The 22,853-nt window shown below is 44.5% G+C and overlaps 1 protein-coding gene across 4 annotated transcripts in view; it reads right to left on the reverse strand.

The window, feature by feature from the left end:
- The window catches only part of FRMD4A (FERM domain containing 4A), a 206,992-nt gene that overhangs the window by 93,285 nt on the left and 90,854 nt on the right, over positions 1–22,853 (reverse strand). For all 4 annotated transcript variants that reach the window (XM_042872845.1, XM_042872844.1, XM_042872846.1 and 1 more), the window contains exon 3: positions 3,819–3,913. In XM_042872845.1, the coding sequence (XP_042728779.1) occupies positions 3,819–3,913 (95 nt within the window). The remainder of the gene's footprint in view (positions 1–3,818; positions 3,914–22,853) is intronic.

Consider the following 22,853-nt stretch of genomic DNA (forward strand, 5'->3'; position numbering starts at 1 on the left):
AGCTGTCTTGCTGTCTTCAGCAGGACTATTCATGGAGCACAGTCCCAAGTAAGACATGGAAAAGTGTGGCATATAACCCTAGGTATGTATTAATCCCAGCAGTTCTCACAGACCAATTTAGGCAGCTTGCTTTTGGATCCCATTCATGCATGCCTGTCCCTGGTTGAATTTCCCTTACAGTTCAATTTAGAGCCACAAAATAGCTTTTGTTTCATTATCTCCATTGATTTGTTCATTTAGGTATTTATGTCAATGTATTCACAAACAATGGTGCAAACAGTTTTGCGTGACCTCTAAGGAGGTTGAATATTGGAAGCCCTATCATTTTTCTCTGTTGTTTGTCTTGGCAGTTAAACTTATGTGTCAATTATAAAAACATAATTGTTTTTAGAAACAGTAACCGGGTCCATTTAGGTTATAGAGTAAGTATGGATTTTGGTGCCCAAGGTTTGTATTGTCAGTTGCAGGCAGTAGTTTCTGTTTTCTTTTGTCAGAGCTTTCAAAAAGGAGCAGTGCATCAATGAATACTTTGCCTCCAGGTGGATCTGTTTATAAAGTTTTACTGGTTCATGTCCAGTTTCCTGCAAAGGGAATCTATATAAATTTGTGTTGCAAAGACACTTGGAATAAATACAGCACCTCACACCCCTTTAGTGTCAAACTCATGCTGAACTGAATGGATATTGAAAAAGACCAAATCAAGTAATAGAAACCGTATATGCTGTTTTCCATTTCCATCAGTAACTACAGAAACAAAACCCAACAACTATACGCTCACAGGTTTTCTCATTTAAGGTCTTGATCTTTCAACAGAAATATTTTTCTGAAGGAGCTGCAGAGCTCGGGGAGCTATGTGAGATTAACTATACAGACCAGGCAAACAATGGGCTCAGTGACAATGGAAATGGTCCCATGCCAGGGCAGGACATCATTCCAAGAGCTCCACCACCCACTGGGAAGTCTGCTTAGCCAGGACTTGGGACACTTGCTCCCTAGTTCTCGCTTTGCTGTATCGCTGGAGGGTGGAAACAGGTTTTTCCCCCAAATCCTGGAGATGTGGTGCCCTGCTGTTCCTCTTCTCATATCCTTCCCTTGCTGTCTCCTAGGACATAGAATCCTCAGTGGAGTAAGGGCACTCTCTGGTGTTATCAAGTTACTGCAGTCTCTAGTACAAGTCTAACACAAATAGTTAAGGCCTCAGTCCCGTTTTGTTCTGGCAAAGGAAGGACAGACATCAGCAAAATGATTTTCAGCAGCCAAATGCATAGCAGGGGGAGCAGTGCAGTGCAGAAGCTGATAGTTCTCTGTGATGCAGGTGACATGTCTAAGGATGAGCAAAGGACATGGCAGACTTGTCCCTAGCCCAGAGGGGCCTTCTGCGGTGAACAGAAGGGGAACTTGCTGTGACTTGCTCTGACTTGCTCTCTTGGAATGGTGGAAGAGCTGGTGCCAAGGGAAAGGGCAGCTAGCAGAGATTTGCACTCAGATGAATTAGAAAAAGGCTTGTTCCCCACCTCTTTTCACTCTTAATCAACTACTATATAGATCTTCTGGCTTCACTAGAAGCTTGGCCCCACATGCTATTCAAGGACAACCTTTTGACCTGTGCTCTCCCTCAGTTAATGGCTCATGCCATATAAAGCCTTCCTATGATCATTAAAATAGGAGGCGTTATTTTCTCCTCTGTAATAGTCTGACAATCTAATTTTAGTCACACTGAACGCAGTAATGACCCTATATTATCACAAGAAACTATTAAGTCGCCAACGCAAAGGTTGTTCCTATTGATTTTCTTCTCAGGTTGTCATGATAGAGCACAACTAATGAATGGAAATCCCCAGTACAAATCATTTCTAAATAAATTACTCTTATAGAGCTTTTACTCTTAAATAGAAGAATTGATTTAATACTTTAGTGGCTTTTCTTCTTCCTGAACTCGCAATGTAGCCAACCCCAGACTGCATTTATGAACCAGGCTTGTCCTGTTTCAGCTGGTTACAGGTCTCTTTCAAGGAAAGAACATGAAAACTCAGCGGAATAGGATGAACAAAGAGAAGAAAATCCCCGAGGGCCTGCGTCACAAAGCTTTCTCTTTGTGCTTCTGGTCTACATCAGGTATAACACTGCATTAGGTACTCTGCAAACAAACAGTAAAAGATCGTTTTCCCAATTTTGAAGAAAGGAATTTCTTTTACTTCCAGGTTAAGATCTGTGGTACACACAGACCAGTATACTTTCTGAAGGTGATGTGGGACATTCTTTTCTAAGACTGACTCCTACGTCCTAAGTACATTTTTTTGCCACGTTCAAATAAAATAATTGCTATATCTTCAAAGCTTTTTACAGTAGAGGAGGAAATATTATGCATTTACGATCTGTGTAAAGTTCCTCCTGCTCCTCCTTTGAGGACAAATCTCACTGATTTGTACTGGGTTGGAGATCTACCACAGGGCTGAGCTGCTCATGTCAGTGCGATGGCATCATCCTTGGGCTCTCCTGTGATTTGGGTCCTGCTTCTGCATGTGTCTGACACCGAGCATCCTTCCACACAACAAACTGTGTCCCGAGGTGGCCTCAGGCTGCCCACGGCAGGTGCTTGCCAAAGGGACTGTCTCTAGAGGGGTGATTGCTGCTGAACTCTCTGTGGGTATGCCTGTGCAATTATACAGCAGCTGGATAATTACTCAATCCAAAATAATTATTCCAGCAGATAATTTAAATTTCTCCGCCACCTCAGCAGGAGAGTGGAGATGGCTAATGAGAGCGTTACTGCTGGCTCAGCTGTCCCAGGAACCCAACCCATGGGCTTGACATTCTTGCTTTTTAGGACTGCACAAGCATGTGGGTCTTCCTCTTGGTTCATCTTACAGAAAATGCTTTTGCAAACTAAGGTGGAGGACAGCGGACAGAATTAGAGAGCACAGCTGTCATGAGAAAAGTCTTAACTACAGAGAATAGGCAGCTGGGAAAAGGAACAGGGACTGTGCATAGCACTGAGAGATTATAGTCTAGGACCTGTTGTAGCATTTGCCAGACCTTGAATATTTATCCAGTTCTAATTTTAGGCATACTTTTAAAACAAGGTGTTGGTAGAAATGTCTTGTCTTAGGACAAAAGCTCAAGTTCTGTTGTGAACAGCTCTGGGAGCCAAGGTTCTAGGTGAGCAACCAGCACTGCCTGAGGTGGCTGCAGTGACAGAATCAAATTCTGTGGCTTAGCTCAGCCATAAGGCTGTTGGTCAAATTCCCCTTTTTGATGGAAACCTTACTTATAAAAGTGCTTTTTGCCCACGTTAGTGCTGTCAATCCCTTTCTTTCTCAAGCTTTCTTCTTTCTTTTTATTGAGAAATTCTAATCTGGGATCTAAAAGAATTTTAAAAAATTGAATAATTTTGTAAGTTGTTTTTTTTTTTCCTTTCACTTTCCTCAAAATAATTTAGCGCTACTTCTAAACCTGCTTGAGTGATCAACACTTTAACTGAAGGGTTTTGCCAATCTGACAAGAACTTAGAATTAGCAAAGGGATCTTAAAGAGGTTAAACAAGACTTCCACCAGTGCCAAAAAGCACCAAGTCTTTACAGATGGGATTAGGAAGGGATTGTTACTGCCTCTATACACCTCCAGCAATGCTGAATTCCTACCTTCTAAAGAGGAATCACAGGACAGACTGATTACAGACCCACACCTTCCTAGACCTTGATCTAGGACCTTGGGGTGCTCAGGTCTTCTACTCTGGTCATTTTATTGAGGACCAAACAACAGTGAGATTTGCTCTGATCTGAGAGTTGCCTCTTAAGTCTTTGACTCCTTGCACTTACGTTTCATCTGTGAATGCAATTCCAAAGTATTCTTTCTCCTTCAGGTTGAAATGAGATGCCACCAGGTCAAGCAACTCCTTTGCCAAAAGCTTTGGCTGGAAAACAAAAATGAAAGAAAGTGATTAATGAAGAGAACTTTGATATGAGGTACCGTGTTTCTGGATGGACATGCTATCCTTGAAGGTACTCCAAGGAAAATAGAAAACAGGTGGTTCTGACCTTGCCAGTGCTCACTGTCTCTGTAGATAGATGAACAGCTGCTTACCAGTGTTCAGACTTACCATGACTTGCTCACATACGCCTCTCTGATAATTTCAGTTGTTAAAGCTTTTTATCAAGAACCACTGCAAACACATTACAAACACCCAGTCTCACATGCACAGCATAGATTGTGACAGGACCAAACGAGAAGCAAATGAGAAACAAAATAGTTTCTCATTCATGATCCAGACAAGATGCTGTCTATATCCAACAGTCATGTACAAGTCCTGGGTCCCACAGCTCTAATGGTCATAGCAGCACTGGCACAGCTGGAGTCAGAGATCCCTGATTTGTAGACCAAATCCTTGCAGGACTCTCAACCTCTCTCCAAAAATGTCTGTAAACCCAGCACTGTTCTGGTATCTGACACAGCTGTAGCTGTGCCTAAATGCAGCACGGGCTTAAAGCAGCCCTCAAATAATATCTAAGATGCTGTGTATAATGAACAGCCTTAGGTAGGATTCAACAAGCTTCACTGTAATTCCCAAATCAGGCTTCCTAGGTAGGACTTGGGAGTTTCTGCTATGTCCTCATTACATGCTGCATTGCCTTTCACAGGCTCTTGTAACTCCTGAATGAAGCAGACCAGGCATGGAGCTGTGGTCACGTCCCTTGTCTCCTTGGGTCTCTGCTTTCACAAGTCTTTGATAAGCGTGTAGTTATGATACCAAGCAGGACACTGAGCCACCAGTCAGCTCACCTGAGAGGGCAAGGGTAGGGAAAAGTGAGAAAAAGCATGCCTGAAACACAGAAGCATTTTCCCAAGCTTGGAATAAGAGGTTGGAGAGGGATGGATTGGACTTTTGTATTTCACAGGAGTGCAGAAAAGAGCAATGAATGGCTGATGTGAAACAAGCTGCTCATGGATATGGAAAAGCGATGGGTCTCTTGGCTTCACCCTGCTAGCACTGACAAAGGAGATGTTGAACAAACAGTAAAATCCTCTCCTGATGTCCAGCCACATCATGGAGCAGCAGCTATGCAGCTGTCCAGGCTACCTTGCCTTCCTCACCACAGCATCCAGCCCCGAGGCATTGAGTTGGGAGCAGGAGCTGGAAGCCCCAGCCTTCAGCCACCCTCCTGTTGGATAAATGCCATGAGCATTCATCTCTTCATCTCTGCTGGGTAAGAGCTAGCTGCTAAAAAAGCCATGGAGAGATGGTTAGCACTGCATGAGCGCCCTGCCCGGCTGCTCTTAAAATCTTAAAATTAAAAAATAGAATCATTAAGGTTGGAAAAGATCACTAAGATCATCTAGCTCAACCATCAGTTCATCACCATCATGCCCACTTAATCACGTCCTTCTTTTCCCAAAACAACCCTGTTCCCAGGCTGGGCAAGGATGCAATCTCCACTGCCCTTGCTGTGAAGATGCATCCCAAGTCTGCAGTGCCAGATAACCCTTTGCCTTCCAAGATAAGGCAGAAGAACAATAGATGCAGAGCCAGCACTGAATGGTGCCAGGTTATTTACTGGGCCAGCGCTCCTGAAGAGGCTTACAGCAGGGAAGTTAAGCCCAGATAGACCCCTCCAAGATTACCTTCCACTCTCTTCTTAAGCTCTGCAAGGTTATTGTCCTTTCCAGTGGGATGAGTCCCACATCCCTTCAACACAACCCAAGTCTTTGGAGGGAGGGTGGAGGAAGGTATCTTCTCCAGCTAGCAAAGACACCTCAAGACAGCCCCTCACAGCAAGGATAAAGGCAGGAAAACCCAAGCAGACACAAGGCGAGCTGCAGACAGCTACTGTCTCAAAGTTAGCGGTTAATCTGCTTGCTGTTCACAATGGGATCAGCTGAGTGATGACCTCCTTTCATGTCAGCTGCACAGACAAAGAGCTCATTAGCGATGCCTGTGGCAAGTTGTTTTAATTCATTATTAATTTCTAGACTTCATTTTCCAGGGGGATATTCATTTTGCATTAATAAAACTGCCGTCACAGACACATTGAGGAAGATGGGGTCTGGTCTCAGAAAGCAGGGAAATCAACTGGAAGCGGGTGCAGGGCCTTCTTCATTCTATACATCGGGAAGGTTGCAGGCCAGCTTGTGAATCTTACACACATAAATTAGGAATAATGGGTGACTTTCAAACCAGAAGCTGAACTTCTGTGTTCTGTGCTGTAGAGCTGAACCATGGCAAAGAGACCTACCAGGGCATCGCTGCTCCTTGCATCCTTTTTACCCAGGCTTTCCTGGCATTCTCCATCTAACCTGCTTCAGAAAAAGAAGTATAGGGAGTGTATTGAAACTGTAGCAGCTGGCCTGAACACCAGCAGAAATCCCGTGGTTGGAGTTGTGAGGGCTGAGTATGGTGGGTGTAGGTTGTCCAAGCAATGTTATTTGGCCAGGGATTTCCCTGCTGCTCTCTCCCACTTTTAGGGCCTTCTCTTAAGGAATGCATATGAAGAACAATGAAAGGGTGCTCTTTCATAGAGAAATCATCAGGATCCCAGTCGTGGTCCCAGCACAGAGGAGCTCTTAGGGATTCCAGACAACTACAGTGGGCAACTCTTCTATAGAGTCCAACTTGACTTGGGAGCAGCGATCCCTGCCAGTTTTCTTTCTTTCCTCTTCAAAAGTTAAGAGATCAAAGAAATTCTTATTAAGGGGTGTCTCTTTATTAGTAGAATGACCCAATTTTATGCCTGAGAGATTGATTTGAAGTGCTGTGCAATGGTCTGCGTTTAAGGCTCGGCAGCAAGGAACTCTTCCATGCGTGTCTGGGCTCTGCAACCACTGCTCCTACAGCCTCACAGCTGCAAAATCATTCCTTCCCTTCCCTCCAGGATAACTTAAGTTTTGGCTAATAATGTCCAGGAAGAGAGAGCTTTATTGGTGGTGTGGGGAGGTGAAAAGAAAAGAACTGAACATCAGTAGCAGCTCTGTATGTTGAAGCTAGACCAAGAACTGCTCTGTAAAAGCACTGCAGATAGTGTGAGGAGGTGCATAAGGAATCACAGCCCATGGGATCACAGCTGCCTCCCTGCATTTCCCTGATGCTTAAGAAGGAGCTTCCCATGCGTCAGGGTTGCAGGCACAGCATGTACTGAAAAGAACTGCGCTGAGATGACTCTGGTGCGTGCAACGTGCAAGTTCTGTCTTGATCTCCTTGGATGTATTTTAAGGAGCAATGACAAATTAACCACAAGGGATGGTTTGCTCTTCTATGCACTGCCCTTACCTGGGAGCGATAACTCGTAGGGCTGTCTCTTCACAATTAGACATGAAGGCATCTTCCCAGGAATAACAGAATAGCACAGCAAGCACTAAGGGCAGGTGGGGAGAAGAAGGACAGCCCCAAGGAAGGGGAAAGGGAAGGTGTGTGAGGTCATTTTTATTCAATGTCAGAAAGAAGAGAGTATCACCACTCTTCCCTGTAGTTACTGGAGGAGTTCTCATCAGTGTGAGCCCTCTAACGTGGGCTGCTGGACCCCTGGGGCAGTGGGCTGAGGTCTGAGAGCTGGAGACTTCTGCAGTGCTGGAGAGAGGAAAAGGTGTGAGGTTCTGCTATGTGAGGTGATATGCTGAACTAGGATCAATGAACCCTAATACTAACTGGTGTCACATGGGCTCACTGCTAATAATGTTGTGTTATGGGTCTGTGTTAGCCATAGGATGGAAGGAGGAGGAATTCTGGGGATAGGAATCCTCTTGTAACCCAGGAGAAGCTTCTGGGGATGGCTCATCTCATCCTAGTGCAGGCCTAAAGTCCAGGAAAACTTGATGGATTTCCCCACAGCTTCAGCAGCTTGTTCTGCTAGCCATTGTGGGAAATACATCAGAAATACAAGCGTTCCAGTATTAAAGATTCAATACAGTTAAAAAGCACTGTTACTGGGATTTGAGCAGCCTGAGGAGCTCCAAAGCCTTGTGTTTCCCCAGTGGAGAGGCAGGCAGCCCATTTCTGGCAGAGCAGCATGTTTTTCCCTGACAGCTTCCCATTACGTTTAGAAATGAGTGAGTTATGGAGAGAGATTATCTATCCACAGTCCAGCAGTGCCATGAATAAAAAACAGATGACAGGGTACTAGCAGCTGCTGGTATGTCCCTGGAAACGTGGGCACACACAAAGTATATTTTATTGTTTTATTAACTGTCAGAGAAGCCTATCTGTTCCCTCCCCTGTTTCATCACTTTTCCCTAATTCTCCGTGGCAGAAGCTTTCTGGGAAATGCTCAGTTTCAACATATGGGCAGACGTGCTGCCCGCATCCATCCGGCATGGAGACACACTGAGCTGTGGGAACCAGGTAACCAGATCATGCTTAGTAATGCCTCGTTTCATTAGATTAAAAAAAATCTGCTGCTGTCCACTGTCTCCTTTGCAGTGCAATACGTAATGGGACCCAGATGCTGCAGTGCTAAAGGATATCTGTAGTACCAAAAAAGCTCATGCTCAGCCCTGGGAGGAGAACTTCCAGTGCTGCAATAAACATCACGGCCCCTCATGGCATTAACAGTGGCATCCTCAAAATCCATGGAGTTGAGGAAGGCATGCATGTGTCAGTGTTGTCTAAAATGCTGGACTTGGTTTTTGGCAGCCTGGAGACAGCTGCTGGAACAAACCTGACATTCCCAGTGATTTTCAATTGGGCTGCGAGGGATATTTTGTGCTAATAACCTTACTGTGCTCATGTACAGGCTCTGGGGCTGCCTTGAATCAATGGCATTAAGCTGCGAGCATGGCCCAGCAGCACCTCAACTTAAAGCTCACTCCAGAGGCAGACACAAGAGAGGCCCATTGTTTGGGAGAAAGAGGAAGCTGACCCCCAGGGGCACATCCCAACTGTGCCCATGTGGCTCCTAGCCTAGTCAATGAACCCTACCATACATTATTTATTAGCACAGCTATAGCAGATGCTATCTGGCAACAGGTTTGGTTTCTGCAGGACAAGGTCTGCTCAAAACAGCCTTTTTGGGTGCCAACAAAGTCTCATATTGCTAACATTCAAAGATTGGGCACTTGAAAAAAAGTCATTTGGTGTCTTGGGTTGGGGGTACAGTGCAGCCAGTCCATCATCTGGAGAGGTGAGGTGGAAAAAGAAGATTTGCATGAATGGTTGGACTACATGATCTCAGTGATCTTTTCCAACCTTAATGATTCTATGATTCTACGATTGTATGATTCTGAGGCTTGCATGCAGCAGGGTGCCGTGCTCCATCGCCAGTCGTCTCAAGCCTTGGGCAGTGCAATCAGAAGGAAACAAAAGTGCAAAATGGTGACTCACACGCAGTTCTTCCCGTCTGCCAACCCTAATAATTAGCTAACGAAGCAAAGTCCAGGTGCCCCCTCTGGATTAGATCATCTACTAAAAACAGCCACAAAGCAATGCTCTAACACCATGGAAATAAGGGTAAAGATGCCATATAGACCCTTTGTATTCCTGCTCTGTCTCTTGAGGCATTGGTTATTCAGTGTCCAGCAGCCTTATCTGCTAACAGCCAGCGGTGCATTTATACCCCCTGCATGAGGCAGAGCATCACCCTGTGATTGTTACAGACCATACCTCCCTCCCCTCCTGCTTCTGTGTGCGTGAAACACTGAAATCTCATCCAGGGGCCATTGAGCTGTCACTCACTCAATATGTCTCTTCTTGTCAAATCCGCTCTGCCAGCAGCTCCATCATCCAGTTTTTTAACCTATTTTATGCTCTTTGAAGACAAGAAAAATCCAAAGTTGTTCCATCGTAATGTTGTGTAAATTCTAAATAACGATCCTTTCAGCTATTTTACCATCTGAATATACAGTAATAAAATTGTACAAATCAGGCTGAAGGTTTGAGTTAGAAGCCTTCAGCTTTGAAATGCCACTTATGGAATAGGTCCGCCTCTCCTCCGTGCTGTGTAGATATATGTAGTGCACATAATTAAAACAGAATCATAGAATCCCACTAGATCAGGTTGCCCAGGGCCCCATCCAACCCGGCCTTGAAAGCCACCAGGGATGGGGATGCCTCCAAGGATGGGGATTCTCTGGTTTCTCTTCAGATCATATCAAACAGACTGAGACACAGTTATGTGAAAAATTATTCACTGAAATGCAAGATGCCTGTGGAGGGAATGCCTTGTTTTTGATCACAACACAGCTGAACCCCATCAGCATCAGGGAGTGGCGATGGCAGCGTCGCTTGCGCTGGCACGTGCAGCACCTCATTCCCAGGGCCAGCGGCTGGCTCTAAAACCTCTTTCCTTCATTTATACGGGAAAATGAGACAACTTGCCTCCAGCAGCCTTCCTGGGAGCCTGGAGAGCAGTGACAGAGCACCACTGACATTTTTCTTGGAAAGTCAGCATTCGCGAGTTGTGGGAATTTGGATTTATTAGGCTCAGACAAAAAAATCTCCAAGTTTTAAAATGGCCCATTCGGTAAAAGGATTAGAAACACCCTACTGACAAGATGCCTTAGAAATATTCACAGATTTCTGCATTTCTGGGTCCTGCTAATACCTGACACTCAATATAAGTTGGAAGCCATTGCTGACGATCTCTAATTCCCCTACATACTAGCAATGTGAATCTGCTTAAATATTTTTAGAGTCAGGGAAAACAAAGAGCATGAGTCGGCCATGAGTCTGCATGACAAAATTCACATTAAAGCCCCAGTAAGAAGCAGCTAGGGAGGAAAAAGACACTTTTGGGTCTGTAGCATTCTTCCTTTCTGTCTTGCCCAACACAGAGGCAGCTGTGTCTTGCCCCATTCAAGCTGGAGTCTTCATGGACGCTCAGTGACCCCATTCCTCTTTGTTGTTCTCTTGTGGTCCAGCAGCTCTAACAGTATTTTCAGGTGACTGCATCTGAAAAGAGCAGCCAGCTGCCACTGGTGCTGGGATGGGAAATCTGCCTGTCCTCCCTGCTCAGACCTGCCTTTCATGCATGATAAAAGCCTCAGTGGTTCTCCTTCTCCTCCTTTAGTCCTCTCCATGCTCCATCTCCTCCTTGTTCCAGCTGCCAGCAGCTCATTTCTCCCTGGGGTCCCCCAAGAATCTGTATCTCTGTGCTGTGATAGTTCATATGTGCTGACTTGGTCCACATTACCCTCATGGAGCATCTCAGCCAGGTCTCATATCTCACAGTGTTCCTCGCATATCATAGAATCATAGAATGGCTGAGGTGGGAAGAGACCTTAAAGCTTACTGAGTTCCAACTCCCTGCTGCAGGGCTGCCCCCCACCAGCTCAGGTCCCCATCAATCTGGCCTTGAGCACTTCCAGGGACGGGGAATCCATGGCTTCTCAGGGCAGCTGTGCCAGTGCCTCACTGCCCTCAGTGAAAAGTTTTCTTGACATCTAATCTAAATCTGCTCTCTTTTAATTCTAAATCCTTCCCCTTGCTTTCATGTGACCAGCAGTGAATATGATTTGCATGGCGGATCTGACCAACAGCATAGCCCCCCTTTGAGTCTTTTGCAGTTGAATGCTGTCCAGGAGCAGGAACAGAATGAGAAGATCTAGCCAAGCTCAGAAGCAAACCCAGATTTCATGGACAAACAGTTGTCTTTTTTTTTTTGGGGGGGGGAGGGAGGAGGTAGGTTGAAGAAAGTGTGGAATTCTTTATGCTGACTGATGTCAAGATTGCTTTTACAGCACTGCCAAGGTCAGTGCCAGCTCAGCTAATCAGCCATGAAAACATCACTGAAGCAAGCTAAAAAGTTGCCTCGAGTCAATTTCTGCATACAACTCTTACTATTCTTTATTTAAACTTTCTAGGTTTGTTTTTGGATGTTTGGAGGAAACTGATCCTTCTTCTATTATCTCTTTGGGTTTCCCCCAAAACATAACACAACATCAAATTTGTTTTGTCCTTTCCAAGACAATTCTGAGGACAAACCTAGCTGGCTACTTGCCCTGCTATGTGTTTACTCTAGCAAACACTGTATTTGCAGGACACTATTCTGGACCACATGGTGAGGAGTTGCATCCTGGGGATCTCTATGGCTTTAAATGAAAATCCATCCCAACTTTGACTGAGATTTTGTTTCAGCTTTCAGGGAACTTGAGCAAATTTCTGGGTGTAAAATCAAAAAGACTGATAGAAAAAGGTACTCACTTACATGAATCTAAACTATCAGCTTTCATGCAAATTCAGTTCCCATGGAGCAGATAAATGATTCCCAGCTATGATGGCTAGATTCAGTAGCCCTTCAAGTCATTGCAAAAAGTATTAATGATCTATTGAATAACTTTGCATTTCTTTCTACAGGAAACATCTGTGGAGCTTCCAGGTATAAATGAAAAGACCATGGACAATAGATCAGCAAAGCAGAAGGAGGTACAGAAGGAACCCAGAGGTACAAAGACTTCATTTTTGTTTTAGACCAAAAGTTTTACACAAGTAAAAGACAGAAACCATGTTTGAGCACTATTTGCTGGATAACTTTGGCCAGGAATGGTTTCTAGTGTGGATCCATCTACCTCTTTCAAGGGGAAAAGAGTTTAGCTAGATGGATGCAAGCAAAGCCCATGAGCCAAAGAGCAAGTTCTGGCTTGCTTCATCTTCTAGAAGAGACAAAAATCGTTGATTCTTCTTCCCCATGAGGAAAGTCAGAGAAAGGATGCTCTCAAATTGTCCATCAATTACCACAAGGTGAGCCTAGATTTCAAATTTTCCTAAATCAGAAGAATTGGCTCATATGGTATTCAATTCTATAGCAATGTTTTGCACAGATTACAAGGCAAAGTTCTTGGGATGGATTGGGATGGATTTTCAAGGTATATATACCCCATCCTTTCTATCACCTAACCACTGCCTACAACCCAATGTCTGTGAGTGGCCAGGAAGAAAACCAGCTAGCCAGCCAAATCTTCTATCACCCTTGCAAAAAGGCAAAAGAATCTCATTTTGCATCATGAAGTCATCTAACCTGTGGAACTTGCACTTGCAAGAGTGGTACAAGCGGAGACACTGACTGAATTTTAGATTCCAGTGTCTTTATTAGTAATCAATTTAAGCAAGCAGAGAGTTTACTGAGGGTAAGCATATCCGATGCCTTTATCACAGAACTGGTTCTGCACAGGATTTTTCACCTTCTTCTGCACATGGCATACAGCACTGATGGATGCAGAGACCAGATTATTTGGAGAGCTCCAACTGGAGATTGGGGCTAAGTTAATACAAATTGAAGCAGCTCAAGATGCAAATTGCACTTGCTGTGGAGTTAAGAGGGTTTGCATCCAGGGCTTTGGTTCAAACCCTCATCTAAATGCAAACGAAAAAAGACATGGATATAACATTCTTTGCAGCGTGCTGCAGTGAAAGTTGTATGGCCTAGTTTAAGAAAGCATTTCTGACATGACAAATTTATGCAGATAATCTGTATAATAAATGGCCGGCTTAAAGAATTTTGGGTTTTTGTATGAACCTGCCTTCAAGTTTCTGGAGATCTGTATAATTTTGCATAAGAGTAGTCAGCTGCTGCAAGAAAATCAATTGTGTTTTGAGCCATCTGAGTGTATCACATGTGGCAATCAAACTTTGAGCATGAAGCGAGCTTCAGAGCCAACTTTCAGTGGCAGGAATCCATTTCACACTCAGTCGACAACAGGGTTTGATAAGGGCTCGGTCACTGTGAATAACCAGCTGCCTTCTATATTTATTATGATTTGGTAGCATCTGTTGAAGTTTTATATCACTGAGAGGTTGTTGGTATTCTTTTAAAGCATTAAAGCTACCTTGACAAGGTCAACAACAATTTTTATAGAGGTCAGAATTTTTTATTTTGAAATATTTGATCATAATTCTATCAAACATTAAAGAAAGAGTTTGGTTAGGGCACGTAATGAAATTGGACAGCTCACACAATCCATTTATCTTTTCAACTGTAAACCTCTGAAGCACTCTGGCTCATACTGTTTCAAATCAAGTGTAGAAATGTCTATCTCCCTTCATCTAGCCTACGAAAATTGGTACTTGGAAATGTTCTTCATCTCCTGTTGCTGATGTGGAAAAGGAAGAATAAATTCCCAAGACATACTAGCTGAACTGCATTCATATAATCTATTTGTTTTTAAAAATCTCTCCTGAATAAGGTTATTTGTTTCCACCATTACTCAAAGTCACTTCTTCATTTCTGGAAGTATTTAATAAGGGAAGTGAATATTTTTGTAGCACATTTTCTAAGCACGTTAAAATCATTTATTAAAAAAGCAGCAAAACCTACAAGGTTACATTATGCATCATGACAAGGCAGTTCAGATTTTAGCAAATCCAATGGCAACGAAAACTAAAATCAATAATAATGCTAGATTTGAAGCATGAAGTTTGACCTTCCCATTTTATCTTACATGCCATTTGTGAGTGCAGACACTAATTAAAGTTAAGAAGAGCTGTGTCCTGATGTGCTGAGATTTGGGGATGGAGAATGATTTCAGAAGAACTAGTGGATGCATAAGAGCATTCTTCTTAGCTCTTCTTCTTAGCTCTTTCCTATCTAGAGATTGGCTCCACTGTTGGATTCCCCAAAAACACAGCAATACGAGATACCCTTCTCGTAACAAGCTTGGAGTTGAATGTTGGTCTTCCTAGATCCTCACATCTGTTTAATCATCTGCTCTATATACAGTTACCATATTAAGAAAATACCACAATGTTCTGAAGTTTCTGGCTTAACACTCAAATGTAAAACATGCCATGAAAATACTGCACATCAAGCAGACAGTTCTTCCCCTGGGAAGGTCAGGAGAAAGAAGCTGAACGTCACTTGCCAGATGTTGGTTGCATTGCTTAATGCCTGATGGCAAAGCACAGACATTATGGGGAACTGAGTGACTGGAGACCGCAAGAAATAGGATAGCTAAACAGACTGCTCTAACCTCAAAGGCGAAGAAAAGAATGATGAATTGTGTAGGTCCAGCTCCCACAGCACAGTAAATCAGTGCTGCTCCACTTACATCCCCTCTGATGGTAGTCTGGTCTCTAATTTCACTTGCATGAACGTGGTTCCTGAGTTCCCCAGTGTGAGGAATAGGACTTGCCCTGTAACTATTTTGGATTAGGAGGCAGGGTCTAATACACGTGTCCTGGAAGAGACCCTACTCCACTCTTGGTGACTTCCAAAGCAATCTTTACTTCTTGAGCCAGCAGAACATACTGATATAAGCAAGGGCCAGGCTTGCGATGAAACCATGGTTATTTTGTGTGAAATTGAGGAAGCCAACACGTTGTCATTAAAACAGAACAGAACCTCCCATCCCTTCTTCTACTCATTTTAAGCACTACCTGCTTCCTTCTCTAATATGTCCATTCATGAAGACCCTATATGTGGAGACCACCATGTGTGTCCCTGAGAAGCAACAGTTGCTGTATTCAGCTTCTCTTGGGACATAGTCCAGTTGCTAACTGGGTCCTTTTGCCTGGTCCCCTCCATCATTCACACATCTGGCATTGCTTGAGCCAGCAGAAGATAAATGGGACCCTTGGTGGAGAAGATCAAATTGCAATGGAGAAAGGTAGTGCACAGGACAGCCCTGGCTCTGCTTCTGGATATTATACCTTTTCTGTGGATGTATAAAACGAAAACAGCCCTCTAATGTTTGAGGAAAGATGTAATTAATGCTGTTGTTATGCAGCTTTAAATGTACAGTGGTGCACCTGTGTATTCTGGGATTGTTATTAGGCCAACTTACTGAAGCTAACAAATTTCACTACTAAGGAATTCGGCACTGAACACCATTACTTTCACACGTGCAGACCAGACAGGAGAGTGGGCAGTGTTTGCTGGAAATGAGACACCACAGGGAGGATTTTTCTCCTTTATTTTAGTAGATATCACACATCTATTATAAGAAACTGTGGGGTTAGGCCTTACTGCCCACCTTCTCTTAGAAATCCTCACGCGTCCATTCTGAGCTTTGTACAACAGAATAGTTCCTTGGAGAAAATGTGCAGATCAGCCCATTGACCTAATTCAGTCCATGCTTAGCTGTTATTTCTCCCACGATACCTGCTGAATTATCACAGGGAATGCTAACTCACATGAACATCCTGGTGCTCATTTCAGTGCTGCCTTCAGCCCAGGTAGCCCCAGCCACTGCCCTCGAAGGCACAATCTGGAGATAAACAAGCAGGGAATGTGTTTCTTCTCTGACACTGGTCTTCTTTTCCTGACTACAGGCTCACCATTGTGACCCCCATAAGTAAAGGAGGAGACAGTGGACAACCGTGGTCACCTTGACTGCTTGACAGTCTCCCTGTTCTGCAGGTCAAAAGGAAGGCACGCAACCTAATGCTTGCACACCATAGGAATTGATGGGGGATAAGAAAGGATCATTTCCACTGATATTTATAGAAAAAAGGGCTGGTGATGAACCAGGCCCATGAAAAAGGAGGAAGGTAGAATGAATGACATTTCTAGAGCAGATGAGATAGCGAGTTTCCTTTGTTAAAAAAAAAAAAAAAGCAACAACAAACCAAACCAAACAAAAAAATCTGTTTTCTGCTCAGATGAAATAAGGAAGAAATAAGATGGAGTGACTGGAAGAGAACTCAGGCAGGACAAAAACGGTTAGTGAGCTACTGAGGAAATAATTGGAAAATGTAAACACATACAAATGCAGATGATGGCCCGCGTACTGGGACGACAGCGGAATTAGCCAATAAATGAAATGAACCATGGAAGGAGAAGCTTGGAGCACTGTGGAAGGTTTTTTTGAGTGGGAGGGTTAGAAAGCAAACAAAGACAATCTGGTTTCTGGAAAGAAGTGATCCCATCACTGGTAATGTCCTGTGGGAAGGGGAGGATGTTTGTGTAACATCAGCTAAAGAAAAGTATCTAGGTGGGATGCTGGTACCAGCTCCACCCCTTCTTGTGTCTGATGACAGGGGTGCTTCCAAGCCTGGAGGGAGGGACAGTGGCCAGAAATGGATATGCCCACTTCACATCCCATGAGCTTCCATTTCAGGTAGAGGAAATTCTTAGCTGCCTTATTTTCCGCCCTCAGTAGAATGAAGATTGAGAACAGAATTTGTAACTGATCCTAGTGGTCTCTACCCACTGTTTTGGGACTGTGGTGATCTGGATTCAGAACTGAAATATCACAGACTCATTGAGGTTGGAAAGGACAAATAAGATCATCTAGTCCACCTGTCAGCTCATGCCCACCATGCCCACTAACCATGGCCCTCAGTGCCACATGTACCCTTTACTTGAACACCTCCAGGGATGATGACTCCACCACCTCCCTGGGCACCTGTGCCAATGCCTCACCACTCTTTCTGAGAAGAAATTTTTCCTAATAATCTGACGTGCCTGCCCAGAGGCTTCAGGTCCCCACAATGACATTTGAGTCGTGTTCTGTTCAGGAACACTGCAGATGAGACAACAGCAGTCTGGTGGCACAGCACAAGGAGTTGCTATAGCCATGGACTGAGTCAGCTGGAGCTGTGAGACGAGAGATATGCAACCAAAATGAACAGTCAGCTTTCACCCAAGGACAGCACATCTCTTTGTCTCTTAAAATATCTAAAAGCTTTCTCAGCCCTGTGGGGAATAGGAAGATGACTTGGTGTGGCACTGACCCAAACCCTATGCTGCAGCCAATGCTCTCTCCTTGCATGAGGAATCACAGTGCCTCAAGCCCTAGCACATCTCTGTGTGAGCAGACCCAGCCACTGATGTCCTCCACCACAGCTGTGTTGAAGCTATGCTTCCCTCATGGACAAGATAGCAACCACCTGCCCTTCAGGGATGCTGAGGAAGTGCCACAGCTCCCTGCCAGCATCCAGAAAGCCATTCTCTGCACCTCACCCAGACAACTCCTTGCTGAGTGGTATAAGAAACTGAGGCTAGAGTGATTAACCCAATGGTATAAATCAGAGAAGCTGTTCCCTGCTCCAAGTGTCAGGACCAAGTCTGGAAAGTTGGGGGAGCCCAGACATCAGAGCCTTGTCATGCTGCTGGCAAAAGATGCTGCTGGGAGCATGACTTCCAGAAAATGGTGCTGGAGATCTTAATGATCTTCTGGGAATGGAAGGCACCTCTACTGATGGGCCAGTGGTCACCTTGACTGCTTGACAGTCTCCCTGTTCTCCATGACTTCCTACTTCCAGACCCCACTAAACCTCATCCTACAGCAAGGAGTAAATGGCCAGTGCAATGTCATCATTGCTAATGCTGAAGATTTGCAGTCTTGGAAAAACCTGTGCTTCTTATGCGAGGATGCACTGAAAGATCATACTTCATGGGATTTGTGAGAACCTGAGCAAGCTGAATGGGGGCATAATTCCCCACAATTTTGCAGTGAGGAATTAATTTTGACTAGTGGAGGGTTTGAATGCTGCAGTGCTGTAGTCCTCTCTTGCTTCATTGCCCTTCTGCAACCGTGTGGTGGTTTTTATCTCTTGCACTGGAAGAAAGTCATGGACCAAGTCATGGACCATGGATGCCTCCCTGCAACAAACACTCAGAGCTCTATTATTTAAGTGTTGGGAACCGTATTTCTATGTATTTTCTTTTCCAAATTACTCGAACAGTTGTAGGTTAAGCAAAAGCTTTAGAAACTGGATGCTGTGCCTTCAGCTGAAGGGCAATGTCCTATGCCATTGAATCACTTTGTAACATAGGATCATCCTAGAATCATAGAATGGCTTGGGTTGGAAAGGACCTCAAAAATCACCTATTTCCAACCCCCTGGCCATGGGCCGGTTTGCCAACCACTAAATTATGCATTAGATTGAGGTTTAGGGCCCATCCTTGCCTTGAACACCTTCAGGGAGTTGCCCTGGTTGTTCACCTTGGACATCACCTCCTATTGACCCAACTCAGTAGGGAGATGTTTCTACATATCCCTCCAAAACAATGCCCCTTTGCTTAAACAGAACTTGCAGACCTGCCCCTTGGTCATCTTAATGTCTCAGTGGCTGGACTCAGACTAGACTCTTAAGGACTACAGGAAAAACACCATATTTTTAGAATGAAATTTTCCATTCCACTCACCATAGGAGTCTGGAAAGCGTTTGCCTGCCTGCCTGCGCTCTCTGGAGTCTCTAAAGAAGCAGCAGTTTGTCCTAGGAAGGAGATGCCAGTATCTCTTCAAAGAGAAAAGAAACAAACCGGCAAAAATAGTTTGCCCTGCAGTGCCTGAATCCACAAAGAGATTCTTTCTGGTAAGAAAAAGCCACAGATGTAAGCCACAGTGCTAGGCAGGCAGAAGTTTCAAATGCAGATCTGGTTTTAGATGGAAAGTGGTTATATGAGAGCAAAGAGATGTATTATATGCGTACAGTGCAAACCACTGCTGTTCAGTAGAGATTCATCCATCAATACTAGAAGAGAGGCTGGCCTATGGCTCTTGGCTGGTTTGCCAGAATTTTATTAAATGCACAGGAATGCCAAGTCTGTAATGTCTGAAAGTGAATTTATTTAACAATGAACTCTTTGAAAAGGGAGTCCCAAATGCATAATTAATAATGAATCAGTGATTTGAAATCTGATCCACAGCTTACTGAAGCTGATAGACGGACTCTCTCACTTCAAGGAGTTTTGGATAAGGCACTCATTAAGCAAAAGGAAAAAAAAAAATAAAAAGCTGAGCCAGCTAGTTAGTTATAAGAATATTATAGCTTGGATTCTGCACTTAACAGAGACGTACAGTAATCTGTGCCACGCATAAATCCCATTCTGCTGACGGAAGACTCACACATTTCTATGTCTGAAGCTGCACTTGAAATCTAGGAGAGGAAAAAAAAAGCTGTAAGAGGGTCCCCAAAGGAAAACCTCCAGTGGTTTGAAACACAGCTCATTTCCTCTTGGCACGGCGCGGGAGATGGCAGTCACACATGTGTCGTTGGAGGTAGCAGATGCTGCTCCTCCCCACACCAAGCCCTGCTCCTCTGCTTGCCCAGCAGCTGGGGACAAAACCCACCCAAATTCCTGCCAAGCTGAGTGTAGTGTGGTGCCTGCATGGGGACATGCTGCTCATCTCCCATCAGTGCTGCTTAATTCAGCTTGTCAGCAATGCGGGAATTCAGCTGAGCCCATCCCAGCATCGGCCCAATTTTGCAGCAGTGCTGTGAGATGGAGCTGTGACAGCACAGGATCCCCTATTTTTCATCTGCCCGTCAATGGAAGTGGATTGGGGGGGGGGGGGCCCCGGGGGGAAATGCTGGCTGATGAACAGCTTCATTGTCCCATGTCGTTTGCAAAAGACATAAGAGCATCCATTAAATCATTCTCCTGAGTCAAATATTTTTAAGTACAGTAACACGGCTCATTTTTAAGCAATCAAATAATAATTAAAAATAACCAGCTCCCCTTTCTGCTGAAGAATCAGTGCATCTGACATTGAATTTGCTTTTTTTAAATGGCAAAATGTAACTCAATCTAAATGTAAATTCCTGGAGAATCTGCTGTCTAATTCTCATTATTTCCACTTGCTTAATGCAATTAGAAACATCTGCCACTGATCAACTGTCCACACAGTGAAAATAAATAATAATTCATGCTATCTGCCTCCAAAGTGCTTTTCAGGGTAAAGATTGCAAAGCACTATAAAACTGTTCTCTAAAGCCCAAGAGCTAGAGCTGTGCAAAATTCTTGTGACAAGCTCTGAGTCACACCCAACGTGTCTGACTGTGAGTCTCCATATCTCAGAGACATTTGCTGAATGATTCAACAGAATACTGAAAATACATGAAAGTGACCGCTCTGGTTTCTGGAAACATTTGGCTCACATGTGCTTCACATATCTTCATAGCACTGTAGAATCATTAAGGTTGGAAACGACCACGAAGATCATCCAGTCCAACCATCAGCCCATCCCCATCACACCCACTGACCACGGCCCTCAGTGCCACATCTGCCCTTTTCTGACCACTTCCAGGGATGGTGACTCCACCACCTCCTGGGCAGCCTGTGCCGATGCCTCACCGCTGCTTCTGAGAAGAAACATTTCCTCATATCCAACCCGAACCTGCCCTCGTGCTACTTGAGGCCATTCCCTCTTGCCCTGTCGCTGTTCCCGAGGAGAAGAGGCCAACCCCCACCTCTCTACAACCTCCTAGCTGTAACTATAATGTCCTCAGAGAGATGCTGTTGCTCCCAAAGCCCAGCCCCAGCATCACACCAGGAATATGCAGAAGTTTGCACCAACTGAGCTGTGGCTGATGAAGGGGTGACATGAGGCTGTGAGGGGGATATAGATGTAGAGAAAAAGAACACCAGACTTAGTAGGGATTGAGGGTTATCTCAGCTGTGGCCATGGTTTGACTTTGCCCATAAGAAGAGTGGAGGGGAGCAGCAGAATGTTTTCTAACATGAGTGTCCATGAGGGGATTACCAGGTCAGGGACATGGAGCTTGCCGCCTCCCCTCTAAAGCTCTTTAGTGCATACAACCTCTCTGTATAAGCACGGTGGGCTCTCAAACGACAAGAAAAAACAAGAAGTAAAGAAGATAACCCAGGAGTGAGAAATGGACTTGTTCATCCCAATGGGGATGTAGAAGAAGAAAGGGCAGTTTAAGTGGGAAGGTATCAGCACTAGGCACTTACTGCTGAGATGTCATCAAAAAGGGAACCAAACTAACAGAAAAAAAGGTTCTATCAACCAAGAGAATCCCATTTGCACAGTTAAATCCCTTCACACTTTTGCCTTAGAGGTGCCCAGCAGCAAGTGCCCATTTTGTGCAACATCCTGGTTGCTCTGCATCTCTGATACGTGGGCAGCCTTCCCAGGTGCTGAGGCGTCGCCTGCAGTGGTGTTCCCACATCGCTGTGCGGGTCGGGCTGACTCCATGTGTGAAATCCTTGCCATGGTTTCAAAGCAAGGGTTGGGAATGAGGTGTAAATGGTTTTCTTGGTTTATTTTGTTCTTAACACAGGGTAAGGATCTTTAATTTTTTTTTTTTAATTATTTTTTTTTCCAAGGAGACAAGTGTAACTAAGAGACTTCATAGGTTACATTCTGGCAAGCTGATCTCTAAATCTGAGCCAGCACAGACAAGGGAAGAGTTATCTCCAAAAATAGGGATGAGTCACTAACCCCAAATCTCTGCTATTAATTTTCCCAAAGGAAAACACCTTCCAGAGCTGTCGGATATGATGGTTCTACCTCCCCGCATTTGTTTTGACCCGCTACCAAAAAAGCTTCAGCACTGTCAGGACAGAGACCGAAGCTCCCTCCGCTGCAGGTTTAGATCTGTGCTTTTTCCTGCCCTAATATGGGCACTTTCATGGCAAAGGTAATATCAGAAGAGATATCATTCAAACATAATGGTGATGAACGGACTGTGAGCACAGATAGAGGGGAAAAGAAAAAACACCCTATGTGTATGAACAGCCTCTCATCTGAAGGGGAGAGGAATGCAAGGGGAGAATGAGCACGTCTTGCTTTTCATGATGAGGTCATGCATTTGTTCTTTTTTAAAACATGGCCCAATTACAAGCCAAGAGCCATCTCCTCTGTCCTGAAGATTAGAAAAGCTGATGTGTTTTCTGATGACATCCTGTCCAGCGGCTGAAATGGGCGCACATGCACATGAATGCCACGGGCATTGCTCTGTGCCGTGCTCCTTCTGTGCGTGCTGCAATCAGCAGGCTGGCACTTCCCCAGGGGAGGAAGGGGAATTTGGGCAAATAACCCACCAAAGGGAGAGACAGATTCATTTCGACATCAGACTTCCCGGAATCCCCCTCCTAGTCAAGTGGCATGGGACACTTTACTCAAATGAAGACAAAAGAGGTTGGCGGAGCACATGCTAGAAATACGGTGAATACAGGCTGGAGAATGGAGGTTTGCTCCATCAGTTTGGAATAGCATTTTGCATCATTTCCTAGGAGTCTGGG

The sequence above is a fragment of the Lagopus leucura genome, unplaced genomic scaffold, assembly GCF_019238085.1.
Source record: "Lagopus leucura isolate 7727_CA_CO unplaced genomic scaffold, USGS_WTPT01 Super-Scaffold_100008, whole genome shotgun sequence".
Lineage (NCBI taxonomy): Eukaryota > Metazoa > Chordata > Aves > Galliformes > Phasianidae > Lagopus > Lagopus leucura.